Raw genomic sequence first — 27,836 nt, 5'->3', positions numbered from 1 at the left:
CATTGTAAGTTTTAAATTTTTTCTTCCAGTTCCAAAGATACACCGATAGACCTTTAAGCCAATTTCCACAATAGGAGGCTACAGAGAACTTACTGAGAAAACAGAACACACAAAGCAATTAATTTACTATTCAATTAACTGGAATCTCAAGATCCAATCAGAGAGTGCCTGAGTCATCTCTTTAGCCTCTTGATTCAGCCCTTTGATCTATGCAGAGACTGAAGAGTATAGTTTACCATAATGTTGCCAGCTAATAGTAGGCAGTTTTAATTTTAATCAAAAAAGGTTACACATATGCTTACTATTTTATACCTTGAGCTCTTAGCCTACATGAGGTATTTTAACCTACGAGTTTGAAACTTTAACTTCTTGATGCAAAATTGTTAACTTCAATGCTGTCAGCCATAAGAATTCAAGAATTCTGAGCTTGTGAAACAACGCTACTTGACTTGATGATAAAGCTGTAATCAGTCTAAATTACCAATGGCTATTATAATTTTTTTCATACTCCATATCCTCTAGACTGTTGAACACAGAATTAACTCTGTGAATATTAGGAAATCTATGTGCTTCTACGTGGGTATGTTGTTGTGTAATAAATTAAGGGGCTATGTATAATTTATGAAGACTGGATTAGGAAATTGGTTTCTAGGTTCCATAATGCACTTCTGCTAGCTGACAAGATGTAATCTCATGAGCTCAGGGGCCCAAGGCAAATGTTAACATGGCTACATTGTAAAACCTGTACATGTAGTAGCTCTCATCATTGTTTAGATCTCGTCAATGTGACCTGCTCTTTGGTTCATTGTTATATATGGGTCAACAGTCCAGATATACAGGGCCAACCTTCTGGTTACAAACTCAGCTAAACCCTATTACATGCAAAGAATGAAGAAGGATCTCCCAATATGGAAATGTGAAATCAACCAGTCTCAACTACTCTGAATCCCAAAAAGTCAGAAGAGTCGTTACTGAAAACAACAGTTCAAGTCATTGTGCTTCTTCTGACGGCTGATCTATACAGGAAGCAGTATCTGTATAGCACAAGAAGGATAAAGTAGTATGACACCTTAAATTCTTCTAAGGAATTGTGCCTACGATTTCTCTCATTGGATAACCGGGATAATCCTACCTTGTACATATAAGATACCAAAGAGAAGAATGACCTTGTCAGAGCTATGTAATCCAACCTTTTCACTCCTAGGTAATAAACATTGCAGGCAAAATGCACAGAACACAACTGAAGTCTTTAGTCTTTGATAAGATGTCTTGATACTGGCATAAATTGTTTATCATAGTATGACATTTTTTTCAAAAACTTTTGTTATAAATGGCCCTTGGATGTCCTGTTGCCTTCCAAATGTGAAATGGGTCTCTGCAGTAACTGTTCCAATAACTGTCCCTCAACAGAGAGAAACAAATTACAATATTGCCCTATGTATTTCATTTGCTACATAAAAAATCTTTGTTAACCCATTTTCAATTTATTTCAAGTGCACAAACTCTACCAAAAGTGCTGTTTTACAAATGTGGTACTTCACCATCTTGATTAATTAGAATCAAAAGAAATTAATCATGAACCTCATCACTGAAAAAAGAAAATCTTCCAGCTGTTGAGTAAAGTTGGATGAGTTCTTCCCATAAAGATCCAAAAGTCCAGTAGATATGTTTAGAAATATTAAACAGAATATAAGCACCTTCCAAGTGAGTTCAGGACTTGATTTACAACTGTTAATCAGCCAGCAATTCCATGATGATTGGTAGCCATCTTTTGGTAAGCAAAACATAAACCCCGTCCACTTCCATACAACCTCTCTCTCTAGGTAAGAAGACATAGGATTAGTCAAATATACGAGATTACAAAATATGAAAAATCAATCTACACTATCATATTTATTTTAAATAAAATAGAACTTCACATTCCCATATAAATTTTTTTTATTAACAGCAAAAAATTCTAAATGACCACATTGTTGTATCTAGCTGGAAAGGACCAAATATATATTCCATCACATTTATGAGGAAATGAATTACCATGGGATTTCTCCCACTGAAGTTATGGCAGCACAGTTGGAGAAGCCCCCAAAAAATTCAGTCCTCTCATGTTCTGCATTCAGGAAATACTGTAATTAACATTTAGTGGCCCAGTTTACGGTTCCAATTTTATAATATTGCAAAATTAACTTTTTATTCATAGATTAAACCAAAAGAATCCTTTGTCAGGTATGAAGCAATATAAATGGTTATTCAGCTTCCAATGCTATTAATAAACATTTTCAGAACATAAAGATACAACAAAAGATATTTTGTATTTCATTAAAGCAAAATAATAATCACAGTTTTTGTCCATAAGGGAAAGCAAAGTTCCCAAACTGCAGTATGAGTTTCTGTAGATCTTGCAGCTCTAGAGTGGCTCTCGGGCCACTCTGAAATAGCAGCTCCTGCTGTTTGCAATGCAGGGACATTCCAGGATACATGGGACACTTCATCTAATTCACTTAGCAGTGTGCCTGAACAGGAAGGGGTACCCTAGTTGTTATGCCAGCAAGAAAACAGAATATTTTAAAATACCAAGTAAATTTCAGGTGTGTTTTGTTGTGTGATGTCCCTTTAAGATCTTAGTATGCTAATGAGCTGAGTACCAGGATACAGTCTCATTCTACCACTGTAACACCTAGAGGCAAGTCATTAAAATAGTTAGCTCTGCACTGTATATACTTGTTAGCTTGTTTGAGATCTTCAATCAACTGAACTCCACGCATCTCATTTATGTTGCATCAGACAACATAAAAAGCTTCTCATTACATGGTGGCAGCCGTGGGAATGTAACATTTTCTTGTATAAGGAGGGGGAGAACTTTGAATTAAAATGTTATCCCTAAACATGCTGATCCATAGTTTTCAGATGTCTTTTTTGACTTTGTTTTAAAAACATTTATTCTGCAATCAAATTTGGCACAGAATGTATACAGCCTAACTTCTTTGCTATTTCTAAATATCTACTTCATGATTTGAGCAACCTTTTCACCACATTGCTTCATTAAGCTGTATGGAAAAGAACTATCAATAAATATTATTTAGCTGTGAATTCTATCTTCCCATAATCATTCTTAAATAGGCCAACATTTTCATTCACCCTCTGCTTACTGTGCAAATATTCCAAAAACTCTTTACTGTACTTCTTCTCAGTATCTTATAATGATCTTACTTGATTTCTCTAATGTTTAACCTGATCTGCTGTCTTTAATAGGTTAATATTCAAGTCCATTAAATTCTTGAGCTCTAAAGGCTTTTTACTTCACTGAGTGAACACTCCCTTTGAGCACAGAATCAACATATGGTATTTTTAATGTAAAGAATGTCCCAAGCATAGATTGATATGGAAGACAGACAGCTAGAAAAGGGGAGATTTGAAGGGATGACCTAATGCTTGGTCAAATAAATGGATTTTGTGGAGCTTTTTAAAGGAAGAGACAAAGATGTTGAGGTGGAAAGGTTCAGAGAATTTTCAACTTTAAGACCCAAGTGAGTGGAACAAAACGAGGTAGGCATGAGAGGGGAAAATTAGAGGAACAGAGTATTTGCAGGTTGAGGAGAGGAATATAAGGGTAAAGGATGGTACGGATAGAGAGGCCAAGGTCATGAATGGATAAAAAGATGAGGATGAGATTTTAATTTGAAGGTGTTGGTAAATGAACTAATGTTGGCCAGCAACAATGGGGTTATGGGCAAGAAATATTTAGTGTAGTACAGAATACATGCAGCAGATTTTTTTTGACAAAATTGATATTTACAAAGAGTGAAGGATGGGAGCCTTGGACAGCATTGGAATAGTTGGGAAGTGATGAAGGCACTGTTTTTATTCATTCATGCAGTCCATGTGCTATAAGTACACTCACAGATGGAGTTCCAGGATTGTAACCCAACAACAGTGAAGGAGGAGCGATATAGTTCCAAGTCAGGATGGTGTGTGACTTGAAGGGGAATCTGCAACTAATGGTGTTCCTATGTGTCCCCTGCCCTTGTTCTTCTAGGCAGTAGAGGCCGCAGGTTTGGAAGGTGCTGTTGAAGGAGTCTTGGTGAGTTGCTGCTTCTTACTCGCTTTTGTTTTTTATATGGCTGGTCCAGTTCAGTTTCTGGTCAATGGTAACCTCCAAGATGTTAATGGTAATGCTGTTGAATGTCAAAGGAGGGGAATAATTCTCTCTTGTTGGAGATGGTCATTGCCTGGTACTTGTGTGGGGTGAATGTTGCTTGCCATTTATCAGTCCAAGCCTGAATGTTGTCCAGCTCTTGCTGCATTCAGACACATACTGCTTCTGTATCTGAGGAGTCACGACAGGTACTCAATGCTGTGCATCATCAGCAAACAGCACCATTTCTGACCTTATGATGGAGGGAAGGTCATTGATGAAACAGCTGAGGATAGTTTGGCCGAGGACACCACCCTGAGGAACTCCTGCAGTGATGCCCTGGGTCTAAGATGAATGGCCTCCAACAATCATGACCATCTTCCTCTGTGCTAGGTATGACTCCAACCATAGAATCATAGAACGATTAGAGCACAGAAGAAGGCCATTCAGTCTGTCGTGTCGTGCTGGCTTTCTACAAGAGCATCTCACCTAGTTCCACTCCCCTGCCTTTTCTCTGTAGTGCTGCAAATTTTCTCTTTTCAGATAATTATCCATTTCTCTTTTGAAGGTCTTAATTGAATCTGCCTCCACCACACTCTCAGGCAGTGCATTCCAGATCCTAACCACTCGCTGCATGAAAAAGTTTTCCTCGTGTTGCTGTTGCTTCTTTTGCCAATCACTTGAAATCAGTGTCCTCTGATTCTATATCCTTCTGTCAATGGGAACAGTTTCCCCCTATCTACTCTGTCCAGACCCCTCTTGATTTTATGCATTTCTATTAAATTTCCTCTTAATCTACTCTTCTCCAAGGGTATCAGACCCAGCTTCTCCAACCTATCTACGTAACTGACGTTCCCAACATTAAAGCAAAATGCTGTGGATGCTGGAAATCTGAAATACAAACAAAAAGTGCTGGAAATTCTCAGCAGGTCTGGCAGCATCTTGGAGAGAGAAACAGAGTTAATGGCCGGAATTTAACCAAGGAGTGGGAAGGCGGCAGGACCCGCTCCCGCCTCCACTTTATGCAGGGCAGCGACGGCGAAAAATGGCCCACGTGCCCCAGGCCCATCAAGGCCCTTAAGTGGCCAGTTAACGGCCACTTGAGGGCCTCCGCCCACCGGCACAATGATTTTACCCATGGTTGGTCAGACAGCCCAGGCCCGAGAGAAGCTTGACCGATCACCCCTGGGGAGGCACCAAAAACCTATCTTCATTCCGGGACTCCCCGACATCTTCTTTCCAATGGTTGGGTGTACTCCCACAGTGGCCACCACTCCCTGTTGCACTACTGGGAATAAGAGCTGCCAGCCCGCTGATCGGCTGGCAGCTCCATTAGGCGGGACTTCCTGCCTTAATGAGGTGGAAATCTCACCTCAGACCAATTAAAGACCTGGCAACTGCAAAATGCGGACCGGATCCTCAGACCAGGCAGAGGCTGGTTCGCCACAGACTTTTCAGTCAGTGGATGGATCCTGTCTGCCAAGGGTAAAATTCCGGCCAATGTTTCAGGTCGATGACCTTTCATCAGTTCTGGGCCTGAAACATTAACTCAGTTTCTTTCTCCACAGATGCTGCCAGACATGGTGAGTAGTTCCAGCACTTTCTGTCTTTATTATAACTGAAGTTCCTCATCCCTGGAACCATTCTCAGGAATCTTTTCTGTACCCTCGCTAATGCCTTAACACCCTTCCAAAAGTGTGGCGCCCAGAACTGGACACAATACTCCAGTGGAGGCCAACCCTGTGTTTTATGCAGGTTTATCATAACTTCCTTATTTTTGTACTCTATGGCTCCTATTTATAAAGCAGGATCCCATATGCTTTATTAACCGCTTCCTCAACTAGGAGAGATTTCCCCCAATTCCAATTGACTTCATAGTCATAGAGTCATATGTGGCACAGGAGGCCGCCATTAGGCCCATCGAATCCATGTCAGCTCACCATGGAGCTATGTTGTCAGTTCCACTCCCCAGCTCGCTCCCCTTAGCCCTGCAAGTCTATTTCCCTCAGGTGGCCATCCAACTTCCTCTTAAAGTCATTGATCGTCTCCGCTTCCACCACTCTTATGGGCACCGAGTTCCAGGTCAACACCGCCCGCTGTATAAAAAAGTTCTTCACATTTCCTCTACATCTTTTGCCCAAAACTTTCAATCTGTCTCCCCTAGTCCTTGTACCATTTGTTAATGGGAACAGCTTTTCCTTTACTAACTTATCTAAGCCTTTCATAATCTTGTACACTTCTATTAATAATCCCCTCAATCTCCTTTGTTCTAAGGAGAACAAACACAGCTTTTCCCACCTAACCTTGTAACTAAAATCCTCCATCACTGGAGCCATTCTGGTAAATCTCTTCTGCACCCTCTCAAGAACCCTCAAATGCTTCCTGAAGTGTGGTGACCAAAACTGGATGCAATACTCCAGTTGAGGCCTAACCAGAGTTTTATAGAGGTTCAATATAACTTCCCTGCTTTTGTACTCAATGCCTCAGTTTATGAAGCCCAAGATCCCATATGCTTTACTAACCAATCTCTCAATATGTCCTGCCACCTTAAAAGTTCTATGCACATGCACCCCCAGGTTCCTCTGTTCCTGCACACTCTTTAGAACTGTGCCATTAAGTATACATTGCCTCTCCCTATTCATTCTGCCAAAATGCATCACCTTACACTTCTTAAATTTCATCTGCCACCTCTCTGCCCATTCTGCTAGCCTATCTATATCCTATTGCAGACAGTTCATATTATCCTCACTGTTTGCCACACCTCCAAGCTTGGTGTTAGTCAGCAAATTTTGAGATTCTACTCTGTATTACAAGATCCAAGTAATTTATATATATCAAAAAAGCAGTTTTCCCAGCACTGCCCCTTGGGGAACACCACTGTCTACCATCCTCCAGAAAAGCAACCATTTACTACGACTGGCTGTTTTCTGTCCATAAGACATTTTTTATCCAATTGGACACTGACCCTCTTATTCCATGAGCTTCAATTTTGTTAACCAGCCTTTTATGTGGTACCTTATCAAATGCTTTCTTAAAATCCATGTAAACAACTCCCACATTCCCTTCACCAACCTTCTCTGTTACTTCATCAAAAAATTAAATTAGATTTGTCAAGCATAATCTGCCTTTTACAAATCCATGCTGACTATCCATACTACTCAAATCTCTCTAAGTGTCTGTTGATTAGGGACCAAAAGGGGATTTATGCATGGAGGCAAGGGGCATGGCTGAGGTATTAACTGAATACTTTACATCTATCTTTACCAAGGAAGAAGGTGCTGCGCACAGGTCATGGTGAAAGAAATTCAGACATTTGAAGGGTTTAAAATTGATAAGGATAAGGTATTAGATGGACTATTTGCATTTAAAGTTGATAACGCACCAGGACTGGATGAAATGCATCCTAGGCTACTGAGAAAAGTGGCAGTGGAAATTGCAGAGGCACTGGCCAATATTTTCCAGTCGTCCTTAGACTCAGGGGTGGTGCCAGAGGACTGAAGAATTGCAAATGTTACACCTTTGTTCAAAAAAGGGTGTAAAGATAACCCAGCAACTACAGTTTAACCGCAGTGGTGGGGAAGCTTCTAGAAATTATAATTCGGGATAAAATTAATAGTCACTTGGGCAAATGCGGGTTAATTAAGGAAAGCCAGCACAGATTTGTTAAGGACAAATCGTGTTTCACTAACTTGCTGGAGTATTTTAATGAGGTAACCGAGAAGATTGATGAGGGTAATGCTGTTGATGTGGGGTACAAAAAGCATTTAATACAGTGCTGCACAACAGACTTATGAGCAGTTATAGCTCATGGAATAAAAGGGACAGTAGCATTATCGATACAAAATTGGCTGAGTGACAGGAAACAAAGAGCATTGGTGAATGGTTGCTTTTTAGACTGGAAGAAAGCATATATTGAGTACCCCAAAGATCGGTACTAGGACCACTACTTTTCTTGACATATATTAACGACCTAGAATTGGGTGTGCAGGGCAAAATTTCAAAATTTGCAGATAACACTAAGCTTTAAAGTGTGAACTGTAAGGGGGATAGTGATAGACATCAAGAGGTCATATACAGGCTGGTGGAATGGGCAAACATGTGGCAGATGAAATTTATTGTAGAAAAGTGTGAAGTGGTATCTTTTGGTAGGAGGAACAAGGGGAGGCAATATAAAATAAAGGGCACAATTTCAAAAGGGGTGCAGGAACAGAGAGACCTGGATGTATAGGTGCATAAATCGTTGAAGGTGGCAGGGCAGGTTGAGAAAGTGGTTAAAAAGGAATACGGGATCCTGGGCTTTATCAAAAGATGGCATAGAGCACAAGAGCAAGGACGTTATGATGAACCTTTACAAAACTCTAGTTCAGCCTCAACTGGAGTACTGGGCACCGCACTTTCAAAAAGATGTGCAGGCTTTAGAAAAGGTGCAGAAAAAATTTGAGAGAATATTTCCAGGAGTCATGCAGATAGATCGGAGAAGCTGGGGTTGTTCTCCTTAGAGAAGAGAAGGTTGAGAGGAGATTAGATAGAAGTATTCAAGATTATGAGTCGTCTAGACAGAGTAGAGAGAGAGAAACTGTTCCCATTGGCAGATGGGGCAAGAACCAGAGGACACCAAAAGAACCAACGGTGACATGAGGAACTTTTTTTTAAATGCAGAGAGGTTAGATCTGGAATGCACTACCCGAGACTGTGGTGAAGGCAGGTACAATTGGGACTTTCAAAAGGGAATAGGATAAGTACCTGAAGAAAAAAAATGCAGAGCTATGTAGAGAGGGTAGGGAATGGGACTAGCTGGGTTGCTGTTGCAGAAATGGCCTCTTTTTTGTGCTGCAAACATTCAATGATTCTATGATAAATGCCAGCTCCTGAACTGCAGAAACTGTAAGGAAAAAGGAAGAATTTGAATTGGGGTGCCCCAAAGCACTCCATAGCCAATAAAGTAATTTGTGAATAATACAAAAACAAAATACTGCAGATGTTGGAAATCCAAAATAAAACAGAAAATGATGGAAACACTCAGCAGGTCTGGCAGCATCTGTGGAGAAAGAAACAGAGTTAATGTTCCAGATCTGTAACCTTTCATCAGAACTGAGAAAAGTCAGATAGGTAATAGTTTTTGAGCAAGTAAAAGGGGGAAGGACGGGCACAAGAACAAAAGGGAAGGTCTGTGATAGGGTGGAAGGTAGGAGAGATTAAATAACAAAAGGTTTAATGGTACAATACCACAGGGAGTGGTAATGGGACAAGTCAAGAAACAAAAGATGTGTCTAGATGAGGTGTGAATGACAGAATAGCAGCTGTCTGAATGCAAAGTAAAGGGATTGAGAAACAGGGAAAAAAAATGAACCAGCAAAAAACAGAAAACAAAATGGGGCCGAGGTTCTGATCTAAAATTGTTGAACTCAATGTTGAGTCCAGAAGGCTGTAAAGTTCCCAGTTGATAGATGAGGTGCTGTTCCTCGAGCTTGTGTTGACCATCACAGGCGAAAGGAGGTTCAGAGTCATGCCTGTAGACTGAACGAAGATGTTCCTCAAAGTGGTGACCCAGTCTGCATTTAGATTTAGAGATACAGCACTGAAACAGGCCCTTCGGCCCACCGAGTCTGTGCCAACCATCAACCACCCATTTATACTAATCCTGCACTAATCCCATATTCCTACCACATCCTCACCTGTCCCTATATTCCCCTACCACCTACCTATACTAGGGGCAATTTATAATGGCCAATTCACCTATCAACCTGCAAGTCTTTTGGCTGTGGGAGGAAACCGGAGCACCCGGAGGAAACCCACGCAGACACAGGGAGAACTTGCAAACTCCACACAGGCAGTACTCAGATTTGAACCCAGGTCGCTGGAGCTGTGAGGCCCCAATGTAAAGGAGACCTAATCAGGAGCAGCAAATAAAGTACACTCAATTGAAAGAGATAGTGTATATGTAAATCGCTCTTTCACCTGAAAGGATTGTTTGGGGCCTTGGACAGTGAGAAGAGAGGAAGTAAATGAGCAGGTGATGTATCTCCTGGGCTTGCGTGGAAAGGTGTTGTAGAAAAGGGTATATGTGTTGGGGGTGACTGAGAGGTGGACCAGGGTGGCGAGGAGAGAATGGTCCCTTTGGAATGCTGGAAGGGGAAGGGAAGATGTGTTTGATGGTGGCATCATGCTGGAGGTAACTGGGGGGGAACCTTGGTTGAGGAAAAAGGAAGACATATCAGAAGTGCGAGTATGCAGGTTCGCATCACTCAGACAGATGCAACAGAGTTGGAGAAAATGGTTGAATGCATAGCGTCCTTATAGGAAGCAGGGTGTGAGGAACTGTAGTTAAGGTGGCTGTGGGAGTCAGTGGGCTTATAGTGAATATTGGTTGTCTTTATTTCTGGGAATAGGCTGTCAAAGAAATCAAAGAAGGGAAGGGAAGAGTCAGGGATGGACCATGTGAAGGTGAGAAAAGGGTGGAAACTGGAAGCAAAGTCAATGAAATGGTGGAGGATGATCCATTGAATACAGAGGCTGGTGCGTAGAAGTTGAGGAGAAGGGGGACCCTATCGTGGTTCTGGGAGGGAGGGGAAGGAGGGAGACCAGAAGTGCATGAAATAGAACGGACACGGTCGAGGATTGTGTCAACCCTGATTGGGGGGGGGGGCGGGCGGGTGGGGGTGATCCTTGGTTGAGGAAAAAGGAAGACATATCGGAAATGCGAGTATGGAGGTTTGCATTATTCAGACAGATGCGACCGAGTTGGAGAAATGGGTGAATGAATAGAGTCCTTACAGGAAGCATGATGTGAGGAAGTGTAGTCAAGGTAGCTGTGGGAGTCCATGGGCTTATAGTGAATATTGGTTGTCTTTATTTCTGGGGATAGGCTGTCAAAGAAGGGAAGGGAAGAATTGGAGATGGACCATGTGAAGGTGGGAAAAGGGTGGAAATTAGAAGCAAAGTCAATGAAATTTTTCAGTTCAGGATGAGAGTCGGAAGTGACACTGATACAGTCATCAATGTAACAGAAAAGGAGGTGAGGGAATGGACCTGAATAAGACTGAACAAGAAATGTTCTACATATCCCACAAAAAGGCAGGCATAGCTAGGACAAATGTGGCAACTTCTTTTATTTAGAGGAAGTGAATGTAGTTGAAGGAAAATTTGTTCCATGTGAGAACAAGTTCAGCCAGGCAGAAGAGGGCGATGGTGGATCGGGATTGGTTGGGCCTCCATTCAAGGAAGAAGTGCAGAGCTCTCAGACTGGTCGTGGATGGAGGTATAGACAGATTGAATGTCCCTACTAGCGCTTTCAATATCTCTTCCTTTTTCCTCAACCAACGCTTCTGTCCCATGGTGGTTGAGAGGGCCCTCAACCATGTCCATTCTATTTCATGTACTTTGCTCTCACCCCTTCCCCTCCTTCCCAGAATCACGATAGGGTTCCCCTTTTCCTCACCTTTCACGCCACCAGCCTCCATATTCCATGGGTTATCCTCCATCATTTCCGCTACTTCCAGCGTGATGCCAAGACGAAACAAATAGTCCCCTCTCCTTTTGGCATTCCAAAAGGACTGTTCCCTCTGCAACACCCTGGTCCACTCCTCAATCACACCCAACACCCTTCCCTTTCCTATGGCCCCTTTCCATGCAAGCGCAGGAGGTGCAACACCTGGCCTTTTACCTCCTCCCGTCTCACCGTCCAAGGCCCCAAACACTCCTTCCAAGTAAAACAGCAATTTACCGATGCTTCTTTCAATTTAATATACTGTATTCACTACTCTTGATGTGGTCTCCTCTGCACTGGGGAGACCACGAGCAGACTTTGCAGAACACCTCCGTTCAGTACGCAAGCATGACCCTGGTCTTCCTGTCGCCTCTCATTCAATTCTCTACCTTGCTCCCACTCTGGTTTTTCTGACAGTGTTCCAATGACACTAAATGCAATCCCGAGAAATGGTACCTTATCTTTCGACTAGGAATTTTCTGGACTCAACATTGAGTTCAACAATTTTAGGTCATAACCTCTGTTCCCATTTTATTTCCTATTTCTTTGCTGGTTTTTTTTTTCTCTTGTTTCTTTCTTAATCTTTTTATTTTGCATTTGAACAGGGCTATTCTGCCATTCACACCTCATCTAGACACATTTTCTGTTTCTTTACTTGTCACATTACCACTCCCTTTTCATTATTTATCCTGTTCTGCCCTCCATGCTATCACAGATCTTCCCTTTTGCTCTTCTTCCCACCCTTCGCCTGCTCATTTGCTCAAAACCTATTACATTTCTAATTTATCTCAGTTCTGATGAAAGGTTACAGACCTGAAATGTTAACTCTCTTTCCCTCTCCACAGGTACTGATAGACCTGCTGAGTGTTTCCAGCATTTTCTGTTTTTATTAAAGACATTTGTGAAGTGCCGTCACTGTTTTAGAATAGCCAATGTAGCAGCTAAGTTGCAGACAGCAAGATCCCACAAATAGTGATGAAATAAATAAGCACACAATTTAAAAAATGTGAGTGGTCCAGGATACCAGGAAAACTTCTGCTCTTCTTTGAATAGTGCCTTGAGATCTTTTATGTTCACCTGAAATGGCATACAAGACCTTCATGTAATGTTCCATCTAAAAAATAACATCTTCATCAGTGCAGCGCTTCAACATTGCACTGGTGTGTTAGCCTAGATTACATGATCAATTCCCGGAATTGGGCTTGAACCCATGACTTTCTGCCTCAAAGGTGAGAATACTACCATGAAAGCAAAACTGACACTACAGAAGGGTACAAGAGGAAGAAATAAGACCTGGAGTTCTGCAAAGAGGAGGCAATAGATTGAAACTGAATGAAGGAAAATCAGTTAAATTCTTTTACAGGTTACTAAATTTAAATTCTTTGTCTTCAACCTGTCTCCCTGTCTCTGCAGCCTACTGCAGATGTACACGCCTCTGTTTTCTGACGCTAGCTTCCTGTACATTCTTTCCTTTCACCCCACCATTGGTGTCCTTTAGTTGCCTCACATAGTTCTCTGTAACTCCCTTCGTAAGCTCTTTCACCTCTCTGACATCTTTACAAGTCTCCTGAGAAATGATTGCTTTGACATAGCTTTCAGACATCTCCCTTAGCATACCCACAACGGCACAGCATCACAGGGCAGAATTATAAATGAAGAAACAGGCAGGTTTGGAACGAGCGTGGGATTAAACTGTCAGAAATCTGTTAACTGACCCAGACCCACGTTGAACCCACTCATTTCCAGCTTTAACTGAAGCCAGAATTTGGGTGGGTGACCAACCCAATTCAAGGAGGTGGGCTGACAGCCTCATTTTCATGCAGCTTTTGGAGTTTCCAGGTGCCAGCTGGGGTTCCTGAACTGTAGAACCTGACAGCTTCCTCAAGGCGATGACTTGGTGTATTCAGGAGTTAACCCCTGGATCCAGGTCCCTGCCTGAGGAGCAGGCCTACCACCCAAGACCTACAACCTCACCGCCCCCCACCCCTCCCCTCCCTCACTCACTAGGCCCCAATTCCCCCCACCACCATATCAGGGATAGTCAGCATGGATTTGTTGAGGGAAGGTCGTGTCTTACGAACTTGATTGAATTTTTTTGAGGAAGTAATAAGGAGGATTGAAGAGGGTAGTGTAGTGGATGTAGTCTACATGGATTTTAGTCAAGCACTTGACAAGATCCCGCATGGCAGACTGGTCAGAGAAATAAAAGCCCATGGGACACAGAGGAATACGGCATGTTGGATCCAAAATTGGCTCAGTGGCAGGAAACAAAGGGTAGTGGTCGATGGATGTTTTTGCAAATGGAAAGCGGTTTCCAGAGGCATTCCACAGGGCTCAGTATTGGGTCCCTTGCTGTTTGTGGTATATGTTAATGATTTGGACTTAAATATGGCAGGCATGATTGGGAAATTTGCAGTTGACACAAAAATTGGCCAAGTAATTGATAGTGAAGAGGATAGCTGTGGACTCCAGAATGATATCAATGGTTTGGCTGAATCAGCGAAAAGTGGCAAATGGAATTCAATCCAGAGAAATGTGTGGTAATGCATTTGGGGTGGGCAAACAATTCAAGGGAATACACAATAAACGGGAGGATATTAAGAGGGGTAGAAGAAGTGAGAGACCTTGGAATGCATGTCCACAGGTCAGTGAAGGTGGCAGGACAGGTAGATAAAAGTAGTGAAGAAGGCATATGGAATGCTTTTCTTTATTGGCCGAGGTATAGAATACAAAAGCAGGGATGTTATGCTGGAACTGTATAAAATGCTGGTTCGGCCACAGCTGGAGTATTGTGCACAGTTCTGGTCACCACATTACAGGAAGGACATAATTGCTCTGGAGAGAGTACAGAGGAGATTTACAAGAATGTTGCCAGGGCTTGAAAGTTGCAGCTATGAGGAAGGATTGGATTGGCTAGGCTAGGGTTGTTTTCCTTAGAACAGAGGAGGCTGAGGAGTGACTTTATTGAGGTGTACAAAATTATGAGGGGCCTAGATGGAGTCAGGAAGGACCTGTTTCCCTTAGCCGAGAGGTCAATTACCAGGGGCCACAGATTTAAGGTGATTGGTAGAAGGATTAGAGGGGTGATGAGGAAAAACTTTTTCACCCAGAGGCTGGTGGGTGTCTGGATTCACTGCTCGGATTGGTGGTGGAGGCAGAAACGCTCAACTCATTTAAAAGGTAGCTAGACATGCACCTGAAGTGCTGTAACCTGCAGGGCTACGGATCAGGTGCTGGAAGGTGGGATTAGATTGGGCGGCTAGTTTTATCAGACAACGCAGACACAATAGGCTGAATGGCCTCCTTCTGTTCCGTAACTTTTCTATGGTTCACCACCAAGTCCCGATTCCCCCTCTACCATGCCTCAGTCAACCCCACTCCAGGCTCCAACCTCACCCCCAAAATTAGTTACCGCTCAGTTGCCACCCCTCCTTCAAGTACCCCCCCGCTTTAGCCACCCACCCTCAGCTCAAATTGCCAACCCCCACCATCCCCGCTTCCTCCCACCCACCTCCCAGTCGATGCCTCATTGTTGCTGTGGCCATCAGTGACTGGCTCGCTGCCTGATTGAAGGCCCAGCTGTCTGGTTGCAAGCTGTTGGAACTGGTCATTGACGTGGGGGCACTCCCGAACGATGTGTCCCCTCCCCCCTGAATTTCTGACAAACACACTCCCTGCAGGTCAGGTCAATGAAAATTCTGCCTGTAGTGTTCACCCCCTTCACTCTCCACTAAGAGGCTTGAGACTTTTCCCTATGTTAAAATGTAAGTAGCTGTTGTCTGGGACAATTACAGTTAGAAAGTGCGCATGCCAACCTGTACAGTGAGTAATAACTTTTAAAGGAGATTCAAGTAAGGAATACTTGAAGGATGTATCAATTTACAGAATGCAATATGTACTTGTTTTCAGTACTACTCTTCGTTTTTCAGAACAAGATGGTCTATGAGCATTAGGAGAAGGAGACAGTCCCCAGCTCGGAGAACATTAAGGGGAGGCAGGTAATTCAGAGCCTTCCCATGACCTCATTGCTAGTACAAATGTTCATATCACGAAACTTTGTTTTGACTGTCACACACTAAACTTGAATAACATCACAGAAAATATTTTGCATTTCAAGTTCTTGAATATGTATATCTGAGACAGTATTTTGACCATTGGTTCTCTTCAGTTTCTTAGTGAACACATAACCCTCCAAGGGTTCCACATTGCGATCACCATGTCTGATAAGCACCTAAACCAGTATACCTTGTTTCGAAAGTGCTTCTATATTTTTTGTTAAGTATATGCATTTGAGGATTTATATTTAAATTGTGGAGATGGATTCATTGGCAGGCTGAAGATTTCATAGAAGCTGGACTTTGCTTTGTTGTTGACAGTTCATTGAAAGGACACCGAGATGTTGTTTAAAAACAGCCTTGCTGGAAGTCATGTGCTTTAAGCAATAAACAACAGAAACCTTGGTGACCTGGAAAAGATGGGTGGTTGATGGTCGGCACAGACTCGGTGGGCCGAAGGGCCTGTTTCAGTGCTGTATCTCTAAACTAAACTAAGATGTTACAGAGAAGTGACAGGTCAAGATGTATAGGGGTCAGGAGGCTTGACTCTTGAGACATTGCTTTTAGTTTTGCTTTGGACAGTGTGTTGGGATAAGTGCTATTTTGAAGACAGTTGGAGAAATCCAGCCAAGAGAGCAGCCACCATCAGCTCACCCTCTTCCATCTCTTTGAGAACTTCCCGAGAATCAAGTGTAAGAAATAGAGAATCTGATGCTGCATTTCTCCTGAAAAGCCTGCCAAACTGATCTTCAACGTCGCCTGAGAAGAACTGCTCTAGAAAGATCCCAGTGACAGCTGTCTACGAGTATTTGGGACTCAAAGCCAAAAAGGGACAATTGACATCTTTCCATATCTTCTCTTTTTTCTTCAAGAGTTAGCAATTATTTGGGCAAAGCATTTTTGTCTTTTTTTTGTAACAGACCTCTGCAGAGAATATTTCTGTATTTTTTTTGTGTGAGTTTGTGTGTGGGAATTTAAAAAAAGGAACGTTCATATTTCAGTGTGTTAATGCTTTGCATCCTTACTGGTTAAGTCTTGTTAGATAATAAACTCATAATTTTGTTGTTTATTAGAGAAACCTGGTTAGTGTATTCTGGGATAAAGAATAGAGTATATGATTGACTGCATCGGTAACTGGGTAAACTTTAAAAAAAATATATGTTGTGACCTGTGGAGAAGTGGAACTAGAAAAGACAGTGCACTCCTCCTGCCTCAGTCGTAACATACAAACAAACATCCGAATTAAGAGCAGGAGTAGGTCACTCGAGCCTGCTCTGCCATTCAATAAGATCATGACTGATCTGATTGTAACCTCAATACCACGATATTCTTTCACCCTTTTGCTCATCAAGAATCTATTTACCTCTGCCTTAAAAATATTCAAAGACTCTGCTTCTGCCACCTTTTGAGGAAGAGACTTCCAAAGACTCACGACCCTCAGAGAAAAAAATTCTCTTCATCTTGGTCTTAAATAGGCGACCCCTAGTTCTAGATTCTCCCACAAGAGGAAATATCCTTTGCACATCCACCCTGTCAAGACCCCTCAGAATCTTATATGTTTCAATCAAGTTACTTCTTACTCTTCTACATTCCAGCGGATACAAGCCTAGCCTGTCCAACCTTTCCTCATAAGACAGCCCGCCCATCCCAGCTTTTAGTCTAGTAAACCTTCTCTGAACTGCTTCCAATGCATTTACATCCTTCCTTAAATAAGGAGACCAATACTGTACACAGTACTCCACATGTGGTCTCACCAAAGTCCTGTATAGCTAAAGCATAACCTCCCTACATTTGTATTCAATTTCCCTAGCAATAAAGGATAACATTCCATTAGCTTTCCTAATTACTTGCTGTACCTGCATACAAACTTTTTGCAATTCATACACTAGGACACCTAGATCCTTCTGCATCACAGAGCTCTGCAATTTCTCACCATTTAGATAATATGCTCCTTTTTTATTCTTCCTGACAAAATGGATAATTTCACATTTTCCCACATTATACTCCATTTGCCATATCTTCACCCACTCACTTAACCTATCTATAATCCCTTTGTAGCCTCCTTACATCCTCTTCACAACTTACTTTCCTACCCATCTTTGTGTCATTAGCAAATTTAGCAACCATACCTTCGGTCCCTTTATCCAAGTCATGAATATAGATGGTAAATAGTTGAGGCCCCAACACTGATCCCTGTGGCAAACCGCTCATTACATCTTGCCAACCAGAAAATGACCCATTTATGTCTACTCTCTATTTCCTGTTAGCTAGCCAATCTTCCATCCATGCCAATATGTTAAGCCCTACACCGTGAGCTTTTATTTTCTGCAATAACCTTTGATGTGGTACCTTATCAAATGCTTTCTGGAAATCTAAGTACAGTACTTAGATAATCAAGAGTGCCAAACCTGCTATACTCTCAGCACTACATGAACTGCTATGCCTGTGCTGGGACGAGGGAGCAGTACCCCAGGACATGCGCGATGCCAACATCATCACCCTCTATAAAAACAAAGGTGACCGCGGTGACTGCAACAACTACCGTGGAATCTCCCTGCTCAGCATAGTGGGGAAAGTCTTTGCTCGAGTCGCTCTGAACAGGCTCCAGAAGCTGGCCGAGCGCGTCTACCCTGAGGCACAGTGTGGCTTTCGTGCAGAGAGATCGACTATTGACATGCTGTTCTCCCTTCGTCAGATACAGGAGAAATGCCGTGAACAACAGATGCCCCTCTACATTGCTTTCATTGATCTCACCAAAGCCTTTGACCTCGTCAGCAGACGTGGTCTCTTCAGACTACTAGAAAAGATCGGATGTCCACCAAAGCTACTAAGTATCATCACCTCATTCCATGACAATATGAAAGGCACAATTCAACATGGTGGCTCCTCATCAGAGCCCTTTCCTATCCTGAGTGGTGTGAAACAGGGCTGTGTTCTCGCACCCACACTTTTTGGGATTTTCTTCTCCCTGCTGCTTTCACATGCGTTCAAATCCTCTGAAGAAGGAATTTTCCTCCACACAAGATCAGGGGGCAGGTTGTTCAACCTTGCCCGTCTAAGAGCGAAGTCCAAAGTACGGAAAGTCCTCATCAGAGAACTCCTCTTTGCTGACGATGCTGCTTTAACATCTCACACTGAAGAATGCCTGCAGAGTCTCATCGACAGGTTTGCGTCTGCCTGCAATGAATTTGGCCTAACCATCAGCCTCAAGAAAACGAACATCATGGGGCAGGATGTCAGAAATGCTCCATCCATCAATATTGGCGACCACGCTCTGGAAGTGGTTCAAGAGTTCACCTACCTAGGCTCAACTATCACCAGTAACCTGTCTCTAGATGCAGAAATCAACAAGCGCATGGGTAAGGCTTCCACTGCTATGTTCAGACTGGCCAAGAGAGTGTGGGAAAATGGCGCACTGACACGGAACACAAAAGTCCGAGTGTATCAGGCCTGTGTCCTCAGTACCTTGCTCTACGGCAGCGAGGCCTGGACAACGTATGCCAGCCAAGAGCGACGTCTCAATTCATTCCATCTTCGCTGCCTTCGGAGAATACTTGGCATCAGGTGGCAGGACTATATCTCCAACACAGAAGTCCTTGAAGCGGCCAACATCCCCAGCTTATACACACTACTGAGTCAGCGGCGCTTGAGATGGCTTGGCCATGTGAGCCGCATGGAAGATGGCAGGATCCCCAAAGACACATTGTACAGCGAGCTCGCCACTGGTATCAGACCCACCGGCCGTCCATGTCTCCGTTATAAAGACGTCTGCAAACGCGACATGAAATCGTGTGACATTGATCACAAGTCGTGGGAGTCAGTTGCCAGCATTCGCCAGAGCTGGCGGGCAGCCATAAAGACAGGGCTAAATTGTGGCGAGTCGAAGAGACTTAGTAGTTGGCAGGAAAAAAGACAGAGGCGCAAGGGGAGAGCCAACTGTGCAACAGCCCCAACAAACAAATTTCTCTGCAGCACCTGTGGAAGAGCCTGTCACTCCAGAATTGGCCTTTATAGCCACTCCAGGCGCTGCTTCACAAACCACTGACCACCTCCAGGCGCGTATCCATTGTCTCTCGAGATAAGGAGGCCCAAAAGAACAAAAGAACACCGTGAGCTTTTATTTTCTGCAATAACCTTTGATGTGGTACCTTATCAAATGCTTTCTGGAAATCTAAGTACAGTACATCTACCAGTTCCCCTTTATCCATAGCACATGTTACTTCTTCAAAGAACTCCAATAAATTGGTTAAACATGATTTCCCTTTCATAAAACCATGTTGACCCAGCCTGATTACCTTGAATTTTTCTAAGTGCCCTGCTATAACTTATTTAATAATAGATTCTAACATTTTCCCTGTGACAGATGTTAAGCTAACTGGCCTGTAGTTTCCTACTTTCTGTCTCCCTCCCTTTTTGAATAAAGGAGTTACATTAGATAATTTTCTATCTAATGGAACCTTCCCTGAATCTAGGGGATTTTGGAAAATCAAAACCAATGCATCAACTATCTCACTAGCCACTCCTGTTAAGACCCTCGGATGAAGTCCATCAGGACTCGGGGACTTGTCAGCCCACAGCTCCAACAATTTTCTCAGTACCATTTCCCTGGTGATTGTAATTTTCTTGAGTTCCTCCCTCCCTTCCATTTCCTGATTTACAGCTATTTCTGGGATGTTACTTGTATCCTCTATGGTGAAGACTGATGCAAAATACTTGATCAATTCATCTGCCAGCTCCTTATTTTCCCTTATTAATTCCCCAGAGTCACTTTCTATAGGACTTTGTTCACTTTTCTTTTTTAAATATCTATAGAGACACTTACTATCTGTCTTCATATTTCTCGCCAGTGTCATGAAAACCCTACATCCCAAATGGGAAATATTAATTTCATTGGTTGGAACCTTGCCTGAGACTTTTACTGGAAATTCTTACAAATAACTGTTTTTAAAAAGTAACCTGGCAGCCAAGATGGCCACTGAAACTTACATTTGAAACGCCAAAGGATTTTTTAAAATTAGTTTTTTGAGGGGTGTGGGCATCACTGACTAGGCCAGCATTTATTGCTGACCCCTAATTGCCCTTGACAACTGCGTGGCTTGCTCAGCCATTTCAGAGGGCAGTTAAGGGTCAACCACATTGCTGTGGATCTGGAGTCACATGTAGGCCAGACCAGGTAAGGATGGCAGATATCCTTCCCTAAAGGACATTAATAAACCAGATGGATTTTTACAACAATCGACAATGGTTTCATGGTCACCATTAGACTAGCTTTTTAATTCCTTAATTATTACTTAAATTATGAATTAATTTTAAAAATTAGACTGCGGGCAACATGACTGATTCTATCGACCAAGGCACCGGAAACGACAACAGCAAACCCAGACCTGTCGACCCTGAAAAATCCTCTTTACTAACATCTGGGGGCTTGTGCCAAAGTTGAGAGAGCTGTCTCACAGACCAGTCAAGCAACAGCCTGACATAGTCATATTCACCAAATCATACCTCCGGACAATGTCCAGACACCATCATCAACATCCCCAGGTATGTCACATCCCACTGGCAGGACAGACCCGGCAGAAGTGGTGGCACAATGGTACACAGTCAGGAGGGAGTTGCCCTGGTAGTCATCAACATTGACTGAGGCCCTCATGAAGTCTCATGGCATCAGGGCAAACAGGGGCAAGGAAACGTCCTGCTGATTACCATCTACCGTCCCACCACCACCTCTCCCCCCCCCACCAGCCCCTTCAGCTGATGAATCACTACTCCTCCATGTTGAACACCACTTGGAGGAATAACTGAGGGTGGCAATGGCACAGAATGTACTCTGGGTGGGGGACATCAAAGTCCATCACCAAGAGTGGTTCCGTAGCACCACTACTGACCGAGCTGGCCAAGTCCTAAAGGTCATAGCTGCTAGACTGGTCTGCGGCAGGTGGTGAGGGAACCAACACGAGGAAAAAACATACTTGAATTCATCCTCACCAATCCGGCTGCTGCAGATGCATCTGTCCATGCGAGTATTGGTAGGAGTAACCACTGCACAGTCCTTGTGGAGACAAAATCCTATCTTCACATTGAGGATACCCTCCATTGTGTTGTCGCACTACCACAGTGCTAGATGGAATGGATTTCGAACAGATCTAGCAAATCAAAACTGGGCATCTATGAGGCGCTGTGGGCCATCAACAGCAGCAGAATTGTACTCAACCCCAATCTGTAACCTCATGACCCGGCATATCCCCAACTCTACCATTACCATCAAGCTGGGGGATCAACCCTGGTTCAATGAAGAGTGCAGGAGGCCATGCCAGGAGCAGCACCAGGCATACCTCAAAATGAGGTGTCAACCTGGTGAAGCTACAATCTAGGACTACTTGCGTGCCAAACAACATAAGCAGCATGCAATAGAGCTAAGCGATCCCATAAATCAATGGATCAGATCTTAGCTCTGCAGTCCTGCCACATCCAGTTGTCAATGGTGGTGGACAATTAAACAACTAACTGGAGGAGGTGGCTCCACAAATATCCCCATCTGCAATGATGGGGGAGCCCAGCACATCAGTGCAAAACATAAGGCTGAAGCATTTGCAACAATTTTCAGCCAGAAGTGTCGAGTGGATAATTCATCTCAGCCCCCTCCTGAAATCCCCAGCATCGCAGATGCCAGTCTTCAGCCAATTCGATTCACTCCACGTGATATCAAAAAATGACTGAAGGCACTGGATACTGCAAAGGATATGGGCCCTGACAACATTACAGAAATAGCACTGAACACCTGTGCTCCAGAGGTTGCCACGCCCTAGCCAAGCTGTTCCAGGACAGTTACAACACTGGTATCTACCTGGCAATGTGGAAAATTGCCCAGGTATGTCCTGTACACAAAAAGCAGGACAAATCCAACCAGGCTAATTACCACCCCATCAGTTCACTTTCGATCATCTGTAAAGTGATGGAAGGGGTCATTGACAGTGCTATCAAGCAGCGCTTGCTTAGCAATAACCTGCTCAGTTTGGGTTCCGCCAGGGCCACTCAGCTCCTGACCTCATTACAGCCCTGGTTCAAACATGGACAAAAGGGCTGAACTCAAGAGGTGAGGTGAGAGTGATTGCCCTTGACATCAAGGCAGCATTTGACTGAGTATGGCATCAAGGATCCCGAGCAAAACTGGAGTCAATAGGAATTAGACGGAAAACTCTCCGCTGTTTGGAGTCATACCTCGCGCAAAGGAAGATGGTTATGGTTATTGGAGGTTAATTATCTCAGCTCCAGGACATCACTGAAGGAGTTCCTCAGAGTAGTGTCCTAGGCCCAACCAGCTTCAGTTGCTTCATTAATGACCTACCTTCAATCATAAGGTCAGAAATGGGGAAGTTCGCTGATGATTGCATAATGCTCAGCAACATTCACGACTCCTCCAATACTGAAGCAGTCCGTGTAGAAATGCACCAAGACCTGGACGATATCCAGGCTTGGGCTGATAAATGTCAAGTAACTTTCACGCCACACAAGTGCCAGGCAATGACCATCTCCATCCAACAAGAGAGAATCTAACCATCTCCCCTAGACATTCAATGGTATTACAATTGCTAAATCCCCCACTATCAACATCCTGGGAGTTACCATTGGCCAGAAACTGAACTGGTTTAGCCATATAAATACTGTGGCTACAAGAGCAGGCCAGAGGCTAGGAATCCTGAGGCGAGTAACTCACCTCCTGACTCCCCATTGCCTTATCCACCATCTACAAGGCACAAGTCAGGAGTGTGATAGAATTCTCTCCACTTGCCTGGATGGGCGCAGCTCCAACAACACTCAAGAAGCTTGACACCATCCAGGACAAAGAGCCCATTTGATTGGCACCCCATCCACAAACATTCCCTCCTCTCTCCACCACTGACGCACAGTGGTAGCGGTGTGTACAAGATGCACTGCAGCAATGCACCAAAGCTCCTTAGACAGCACCTTCTAAACCCGCGACCTCTACCACCTAGAAGGACAAGGGCAGCAGATGCATGGGAACACCATCACCTGCAATGTTGCCCTCCAAGCCACACACCATCCTGACTTGGAAATATATCGCCATTCCTTCACTGTTGCTCGATTAAAGTCCTGGAACTCCCCCCTAACAGCACTGTGGGTGTCGCAACCCCACATGGACTGCAGCGGTTCAAGGCAGCAGATAACCACGACCTTCTCAAGGGCAATTAGGGATGAGCAATAAATGCTGACCTAAACAGCAAGGCCTGCATCCCATGAATGTATTAAAAAAAAAATGACTGATTCTACCTTGCCAGAACAATGGGCTGCTCTCTGATTAAATTACCTGAAATGTCTTTATCAACACAGACATCAGGAGCCATCGACACCCATTGATTTTGAAAGAGCCAACCCCCACCAAGTGTGACTGGACAGCTTGAGGAGTAAAGCCTTGAATATCAGAGAAGCTACCAGAAGGACTCCATTAAAAACACAAAGAGGTTTGGGAATGTCATGTGAATGCTTGTGCAACCCTGGAGAGACTAAGCTTTTTCACTCAAAGCAGAAAACAGTAACTGAGAAACGATCCACAGAACATCTCTCTCTTTCTCCAGTATAGATCCAGAGAAGCCCTGGCTACAATTGGTAAAGCCTTCAGCCTACAGACCACCACCAACAACAATTAGGGGACAAGGATCGACCCCCTTCCTATGCCTTCCGGAAGATGAGAAGCAAGCCCACAACTGTGCACGTGGCCCAGCGAGGACTTCAGGACTACACTTTCAATTGAGAACTCTGGGATGGATGTACTGTGTTTATTCTGGACTCTACTCCGACCACTTAAATCTGTTTTCCCTCTGTAATCTATGTTTGTGTGTGTTTGTGTATGTGTGTATGCGTGTGACTCTTGTGTGAATGTGGGCATAAATGCATAGCGTATTTTAGTAATTTGAACCGGTTTAGAGTGTTAAGAATAATGAGGTTAAACAAGAAAGAAATAAAGTTAAGAAAACCTGTCTGATTGGTTCTTTGACAATTATATTAGAGGAACAGGAGCAAGCACTCACTGAGATGGTAAGTTCAATCACTGTTAAAAAAGGATGAATCTTGTTACAGTCAAATTAGAGAAGGTGCGAAAGGGGAGCCTGAGAACCCTCCTCACCTGGCTGTAATACCAGCTTTCTCTCATACTGTAATTTTGCCCTCCTTATTAATCTTTTAGTTATTCTTTGCTGCTTTTTATATTCGGTCCAATCTTCTGACCTGCCACCCATCTTTGCACAATTATATGCTTTTTCTTTAAGTTTGATACTATCTTTAACTTTTTTCGTCAATCACGGATGGTGGGTGGAATTTTTCTTTCTTGTTGACATGTATCTATTTTGTATATTCTGAAATATCCCCTTAAAATGTCTGCCACTGCATCTCTTTTGACCTATCCCTTTACATCTTTTGCCAGTTCACATTTGCTAGCTCTGCTTTCAGACACTCATAATTGCCCTTATTTAAGTTTAAAATACTAGTCGTAGAACCACTCTTCTCTCCCTCAAACTGAATGTAAAATTCAATCATATTATGATCACTGCTGCCTCGGGGCGCCTTCACTATGAGGTCATTAATACATCCTATCTTGTTGCACAATACCAGGTCCAGTGTAGCCTGCTCTCTGGTTGACTCCAGAACCTACTGTTCTAAGAAACGACCCCAAAAACATTTATGAACTCCTGATCTAGGCTACCTTTGCCCATCTGATTTTTCCAATCCATATGTAGATTAAAATCCCCCATGATTATTGCTGTACCTTTCTGATAAGCACCCATTATTTCTTCCTTCATAACCCATCCTATCAAATGGTTACTGTTAAGGGGCCTGCACACCACTCCGACAAGTGACTTCCAGCCTTTATAATTTCTGATCTCGACCCAAACCGCTTCTACATCCTGGTTTCGTGAACTTCAGTCATCCCTCTCTATTGTGCTAATGCCATCAATTAATTAACAGAGCCACCCCTCCACCTTTTCCTAGTTTCTGGTCCTTCCTAAATGTCATGTACCCTTCAATATTCAGGTCCCAATCTATGTCATCCTGTAGCCATGTCTCTGTAATGGCCATCAGATCGTACTTATTTATTTCTATTTGCGCTATCAGTTCATCTGTTTTGTTTCAAATGCTACATGCATTCAGATACAGGACCTTCAGTTTTGTCCTTTTATTATTTTTGTAACTTCTGGCATTGTCTGCTGGTTTACTCTTAGATTTGTACTCACTGTTCCTTCTTGTCACAGTTTGTTCATCTTTTCCCATATTAATACCTTTCTCTCTTGCCTTGTCCCTTATCTTTGATTTACCATATCTTCCCAAATTTGATTCCTTTCCCCCACTATTTAGTTTAAAACTCTCTCTACTTCCCTAGTTACGTGACTCGCTAGAACACCAGCACTGTTCTGGTGTAGAACGTCCCAATGGTACGGCCCCCACTTTTCCCAGTATGCTGTCAGTACCCCACGATTGGGAACCCACTTCTAACATACTAGTCTTTGAGCCATGTATTAATTTCTCTAATCTTATTTGCCATACTCCAATTTGCATGTGGCTCAGGTAATATTACTACCTTGGAGGTTCTGCTTCTTAATTTGGTGCCTAGCTCTTCGTACTGACTAGACAGAACCTCATTCTTTGTCCTGCCTATGTTGTTGGTACCTACATGGATCACAACGACTGTATCCTCCTCCTCCCACTGGAAGTTCCTCTTCAGCATGAGCAGATGTCCCAAACCCAGGCACTGGGCAGGCAACACAGCCTTCTGGACTCTCGCTCTTTGCTGCAGAGAACAGTGTCAATCCCCCTCACTATTCAGTCCCCGACTACCACTACTTTCCTTTTTGCTCCCCCACTTGAACGGCTTCCTGTACCATAGTCAGTCTGCTCATCACACTACAACCCTTGCTCTTGTCCATACAAGCTGCAAGAACCTTGAAGTTGTTGCTCAATGGCAAGGGCTGAGGCTCCTTCAATCTCACCTTCTCGATCCCCTTACCTGCCTGACTTGCAGTCACACCCTCCCGTCCCTGATCACTGACCCTCTCCTATGGGGTGTGACTGCCTTCTGGAACAGAGTGTCCAGGCAACCTTCCCCCTTCCTGATGAATTGCAGTGTCTGCCGCTCAGCCTCCAGCTCAATGACTCGGCGCCAAAGCTCCTCAAGCTGCAAACACTTACCACAGACATGGTTACCATGGATTGCCGTGACATCCAGGGGCTCCCACATACTGCACTGTGCCACGTCACCTGTCCTGCCATCTTTATTGTATTAATTTAATTTTTTTTTAATTTATAGTTCCCTTCCTTACCAAACTCCCTCAATACCAAACTCCTTCTTCACACTCTGTGCCCTCCAGTAGCACTCAATGCAGAAGAGCAGCACTGACAGTCCCCTGAATTTATACTCTCTGAAAACAATCTCAGAATCACAGAATTGTTACAGCGCAGAAGGAGGCCATTCGGCCCATTATGTCCACACCAGCTCTCCGAAAGAGCTACTTACTCAAGTTTCATTCCCCTACCATCTCCCCATAAACCTCGCACATTCTTCCTTTTCAGATAACAGTCTAATTCCCTTTTGAATGCTTCAATTGAACCTAACTCTCCCAAATTCTCAGGCAGTACATTCCAGACCTCAACCACTCTCTGCGTGAAAAAGCTTTTCCTCATGTCACTTTTGCTTCTCATACCAAATACTTTAAATTTGTGCCCTCTTGTTCTTGATTCTTTCACAAGTGGGAACAGTTTCTCTCTATCTACGTGGTCCAGACCCCTCATGATTTTGAATATCTCTATCAAATCACCTCTCAGCCTTCTCTTCTCCAAAGAAAACAGCCCTAACTTCTCCAATCTATCTTCATAACTGAAGTTCCTCATCCCCAGAACTAATCTTGTGAATCTTTTCTGTACTCTCTCCAATGCCCTCACATCTTTCCTAAAGCACGGCACCCAGAACTAGACGTAATACTGCATAAGTTCAACATGACTTCCTTGCTCTTGTACTCTATGCCCCTATTAATAAAACTAGGATACTGTATGCTTTATTAACCGCTCTGTCAACTTGCCCCGTCATCTTCAATGGCTTATGCACATATACACCCAGGTCCCTCTGTTCCTGCACCCCCTTTAGAATTGTACCCTT

The 27,836-nt window shown here is 43.4% G+C and overlaps 1 protein-coding gene across 10 annotated transcripts in view; it reads right to left on the bottom strand.

The window, feature by feature from the left end:
- The window catches only part of gra (granulito), a 265,219-nt gene that overhangs the window by 103,310 nt on the left and 134,073 nt on the right, over positions 1 to 27,836 (bottom strand). For 6 of the 10 annotated variants that reach the window (XM_068030833.1, XM_068030832.1, XM_068030838.1 and 3 more), the window contains one exon: positions 1,287 to 1,819. The exons of 1 other annotated variant lie outside the window; for it this stretch is intronic. In XM_068030833.1, the coding sequence (XP_067886934.1) occupies positions 1,560 to 1,819 (260 nt within the window). In that variant the 3' untranslated portion in view covers positions 1,287 to 1,559. Of the gene's footprint in view, positions 1 to 1,286; positions 1,820 to 27,836 lie in introns of those variants that run through there. 3 more of the 10 variants (XM_068030836.1, XM_068030839.1, XR_010974968.1) reach the window with 2 other exon arrangements.

The sequence above is a fragment of the Heterodontus francisci genome, chromosome 5 (assembly GCF_036365525.1).
Source record: "Heterodontus francisci isolate sHetFra1 chromosome 5, sHetFra1.hap1, whole genome shotgun sequence".
Taxonomy (NCBI): Eukaryota; Metazoa; Chordata; class Chondrichthyes; order Heterodontiformes; family Heterodontidae; genus Heterodontus; species Heterodontus francisci.
The sequence above is the reverse complement of the archived record's forward strand: the minus strand, read 5'-3'. Positions and strand labels throughout refer to the sequence as shown.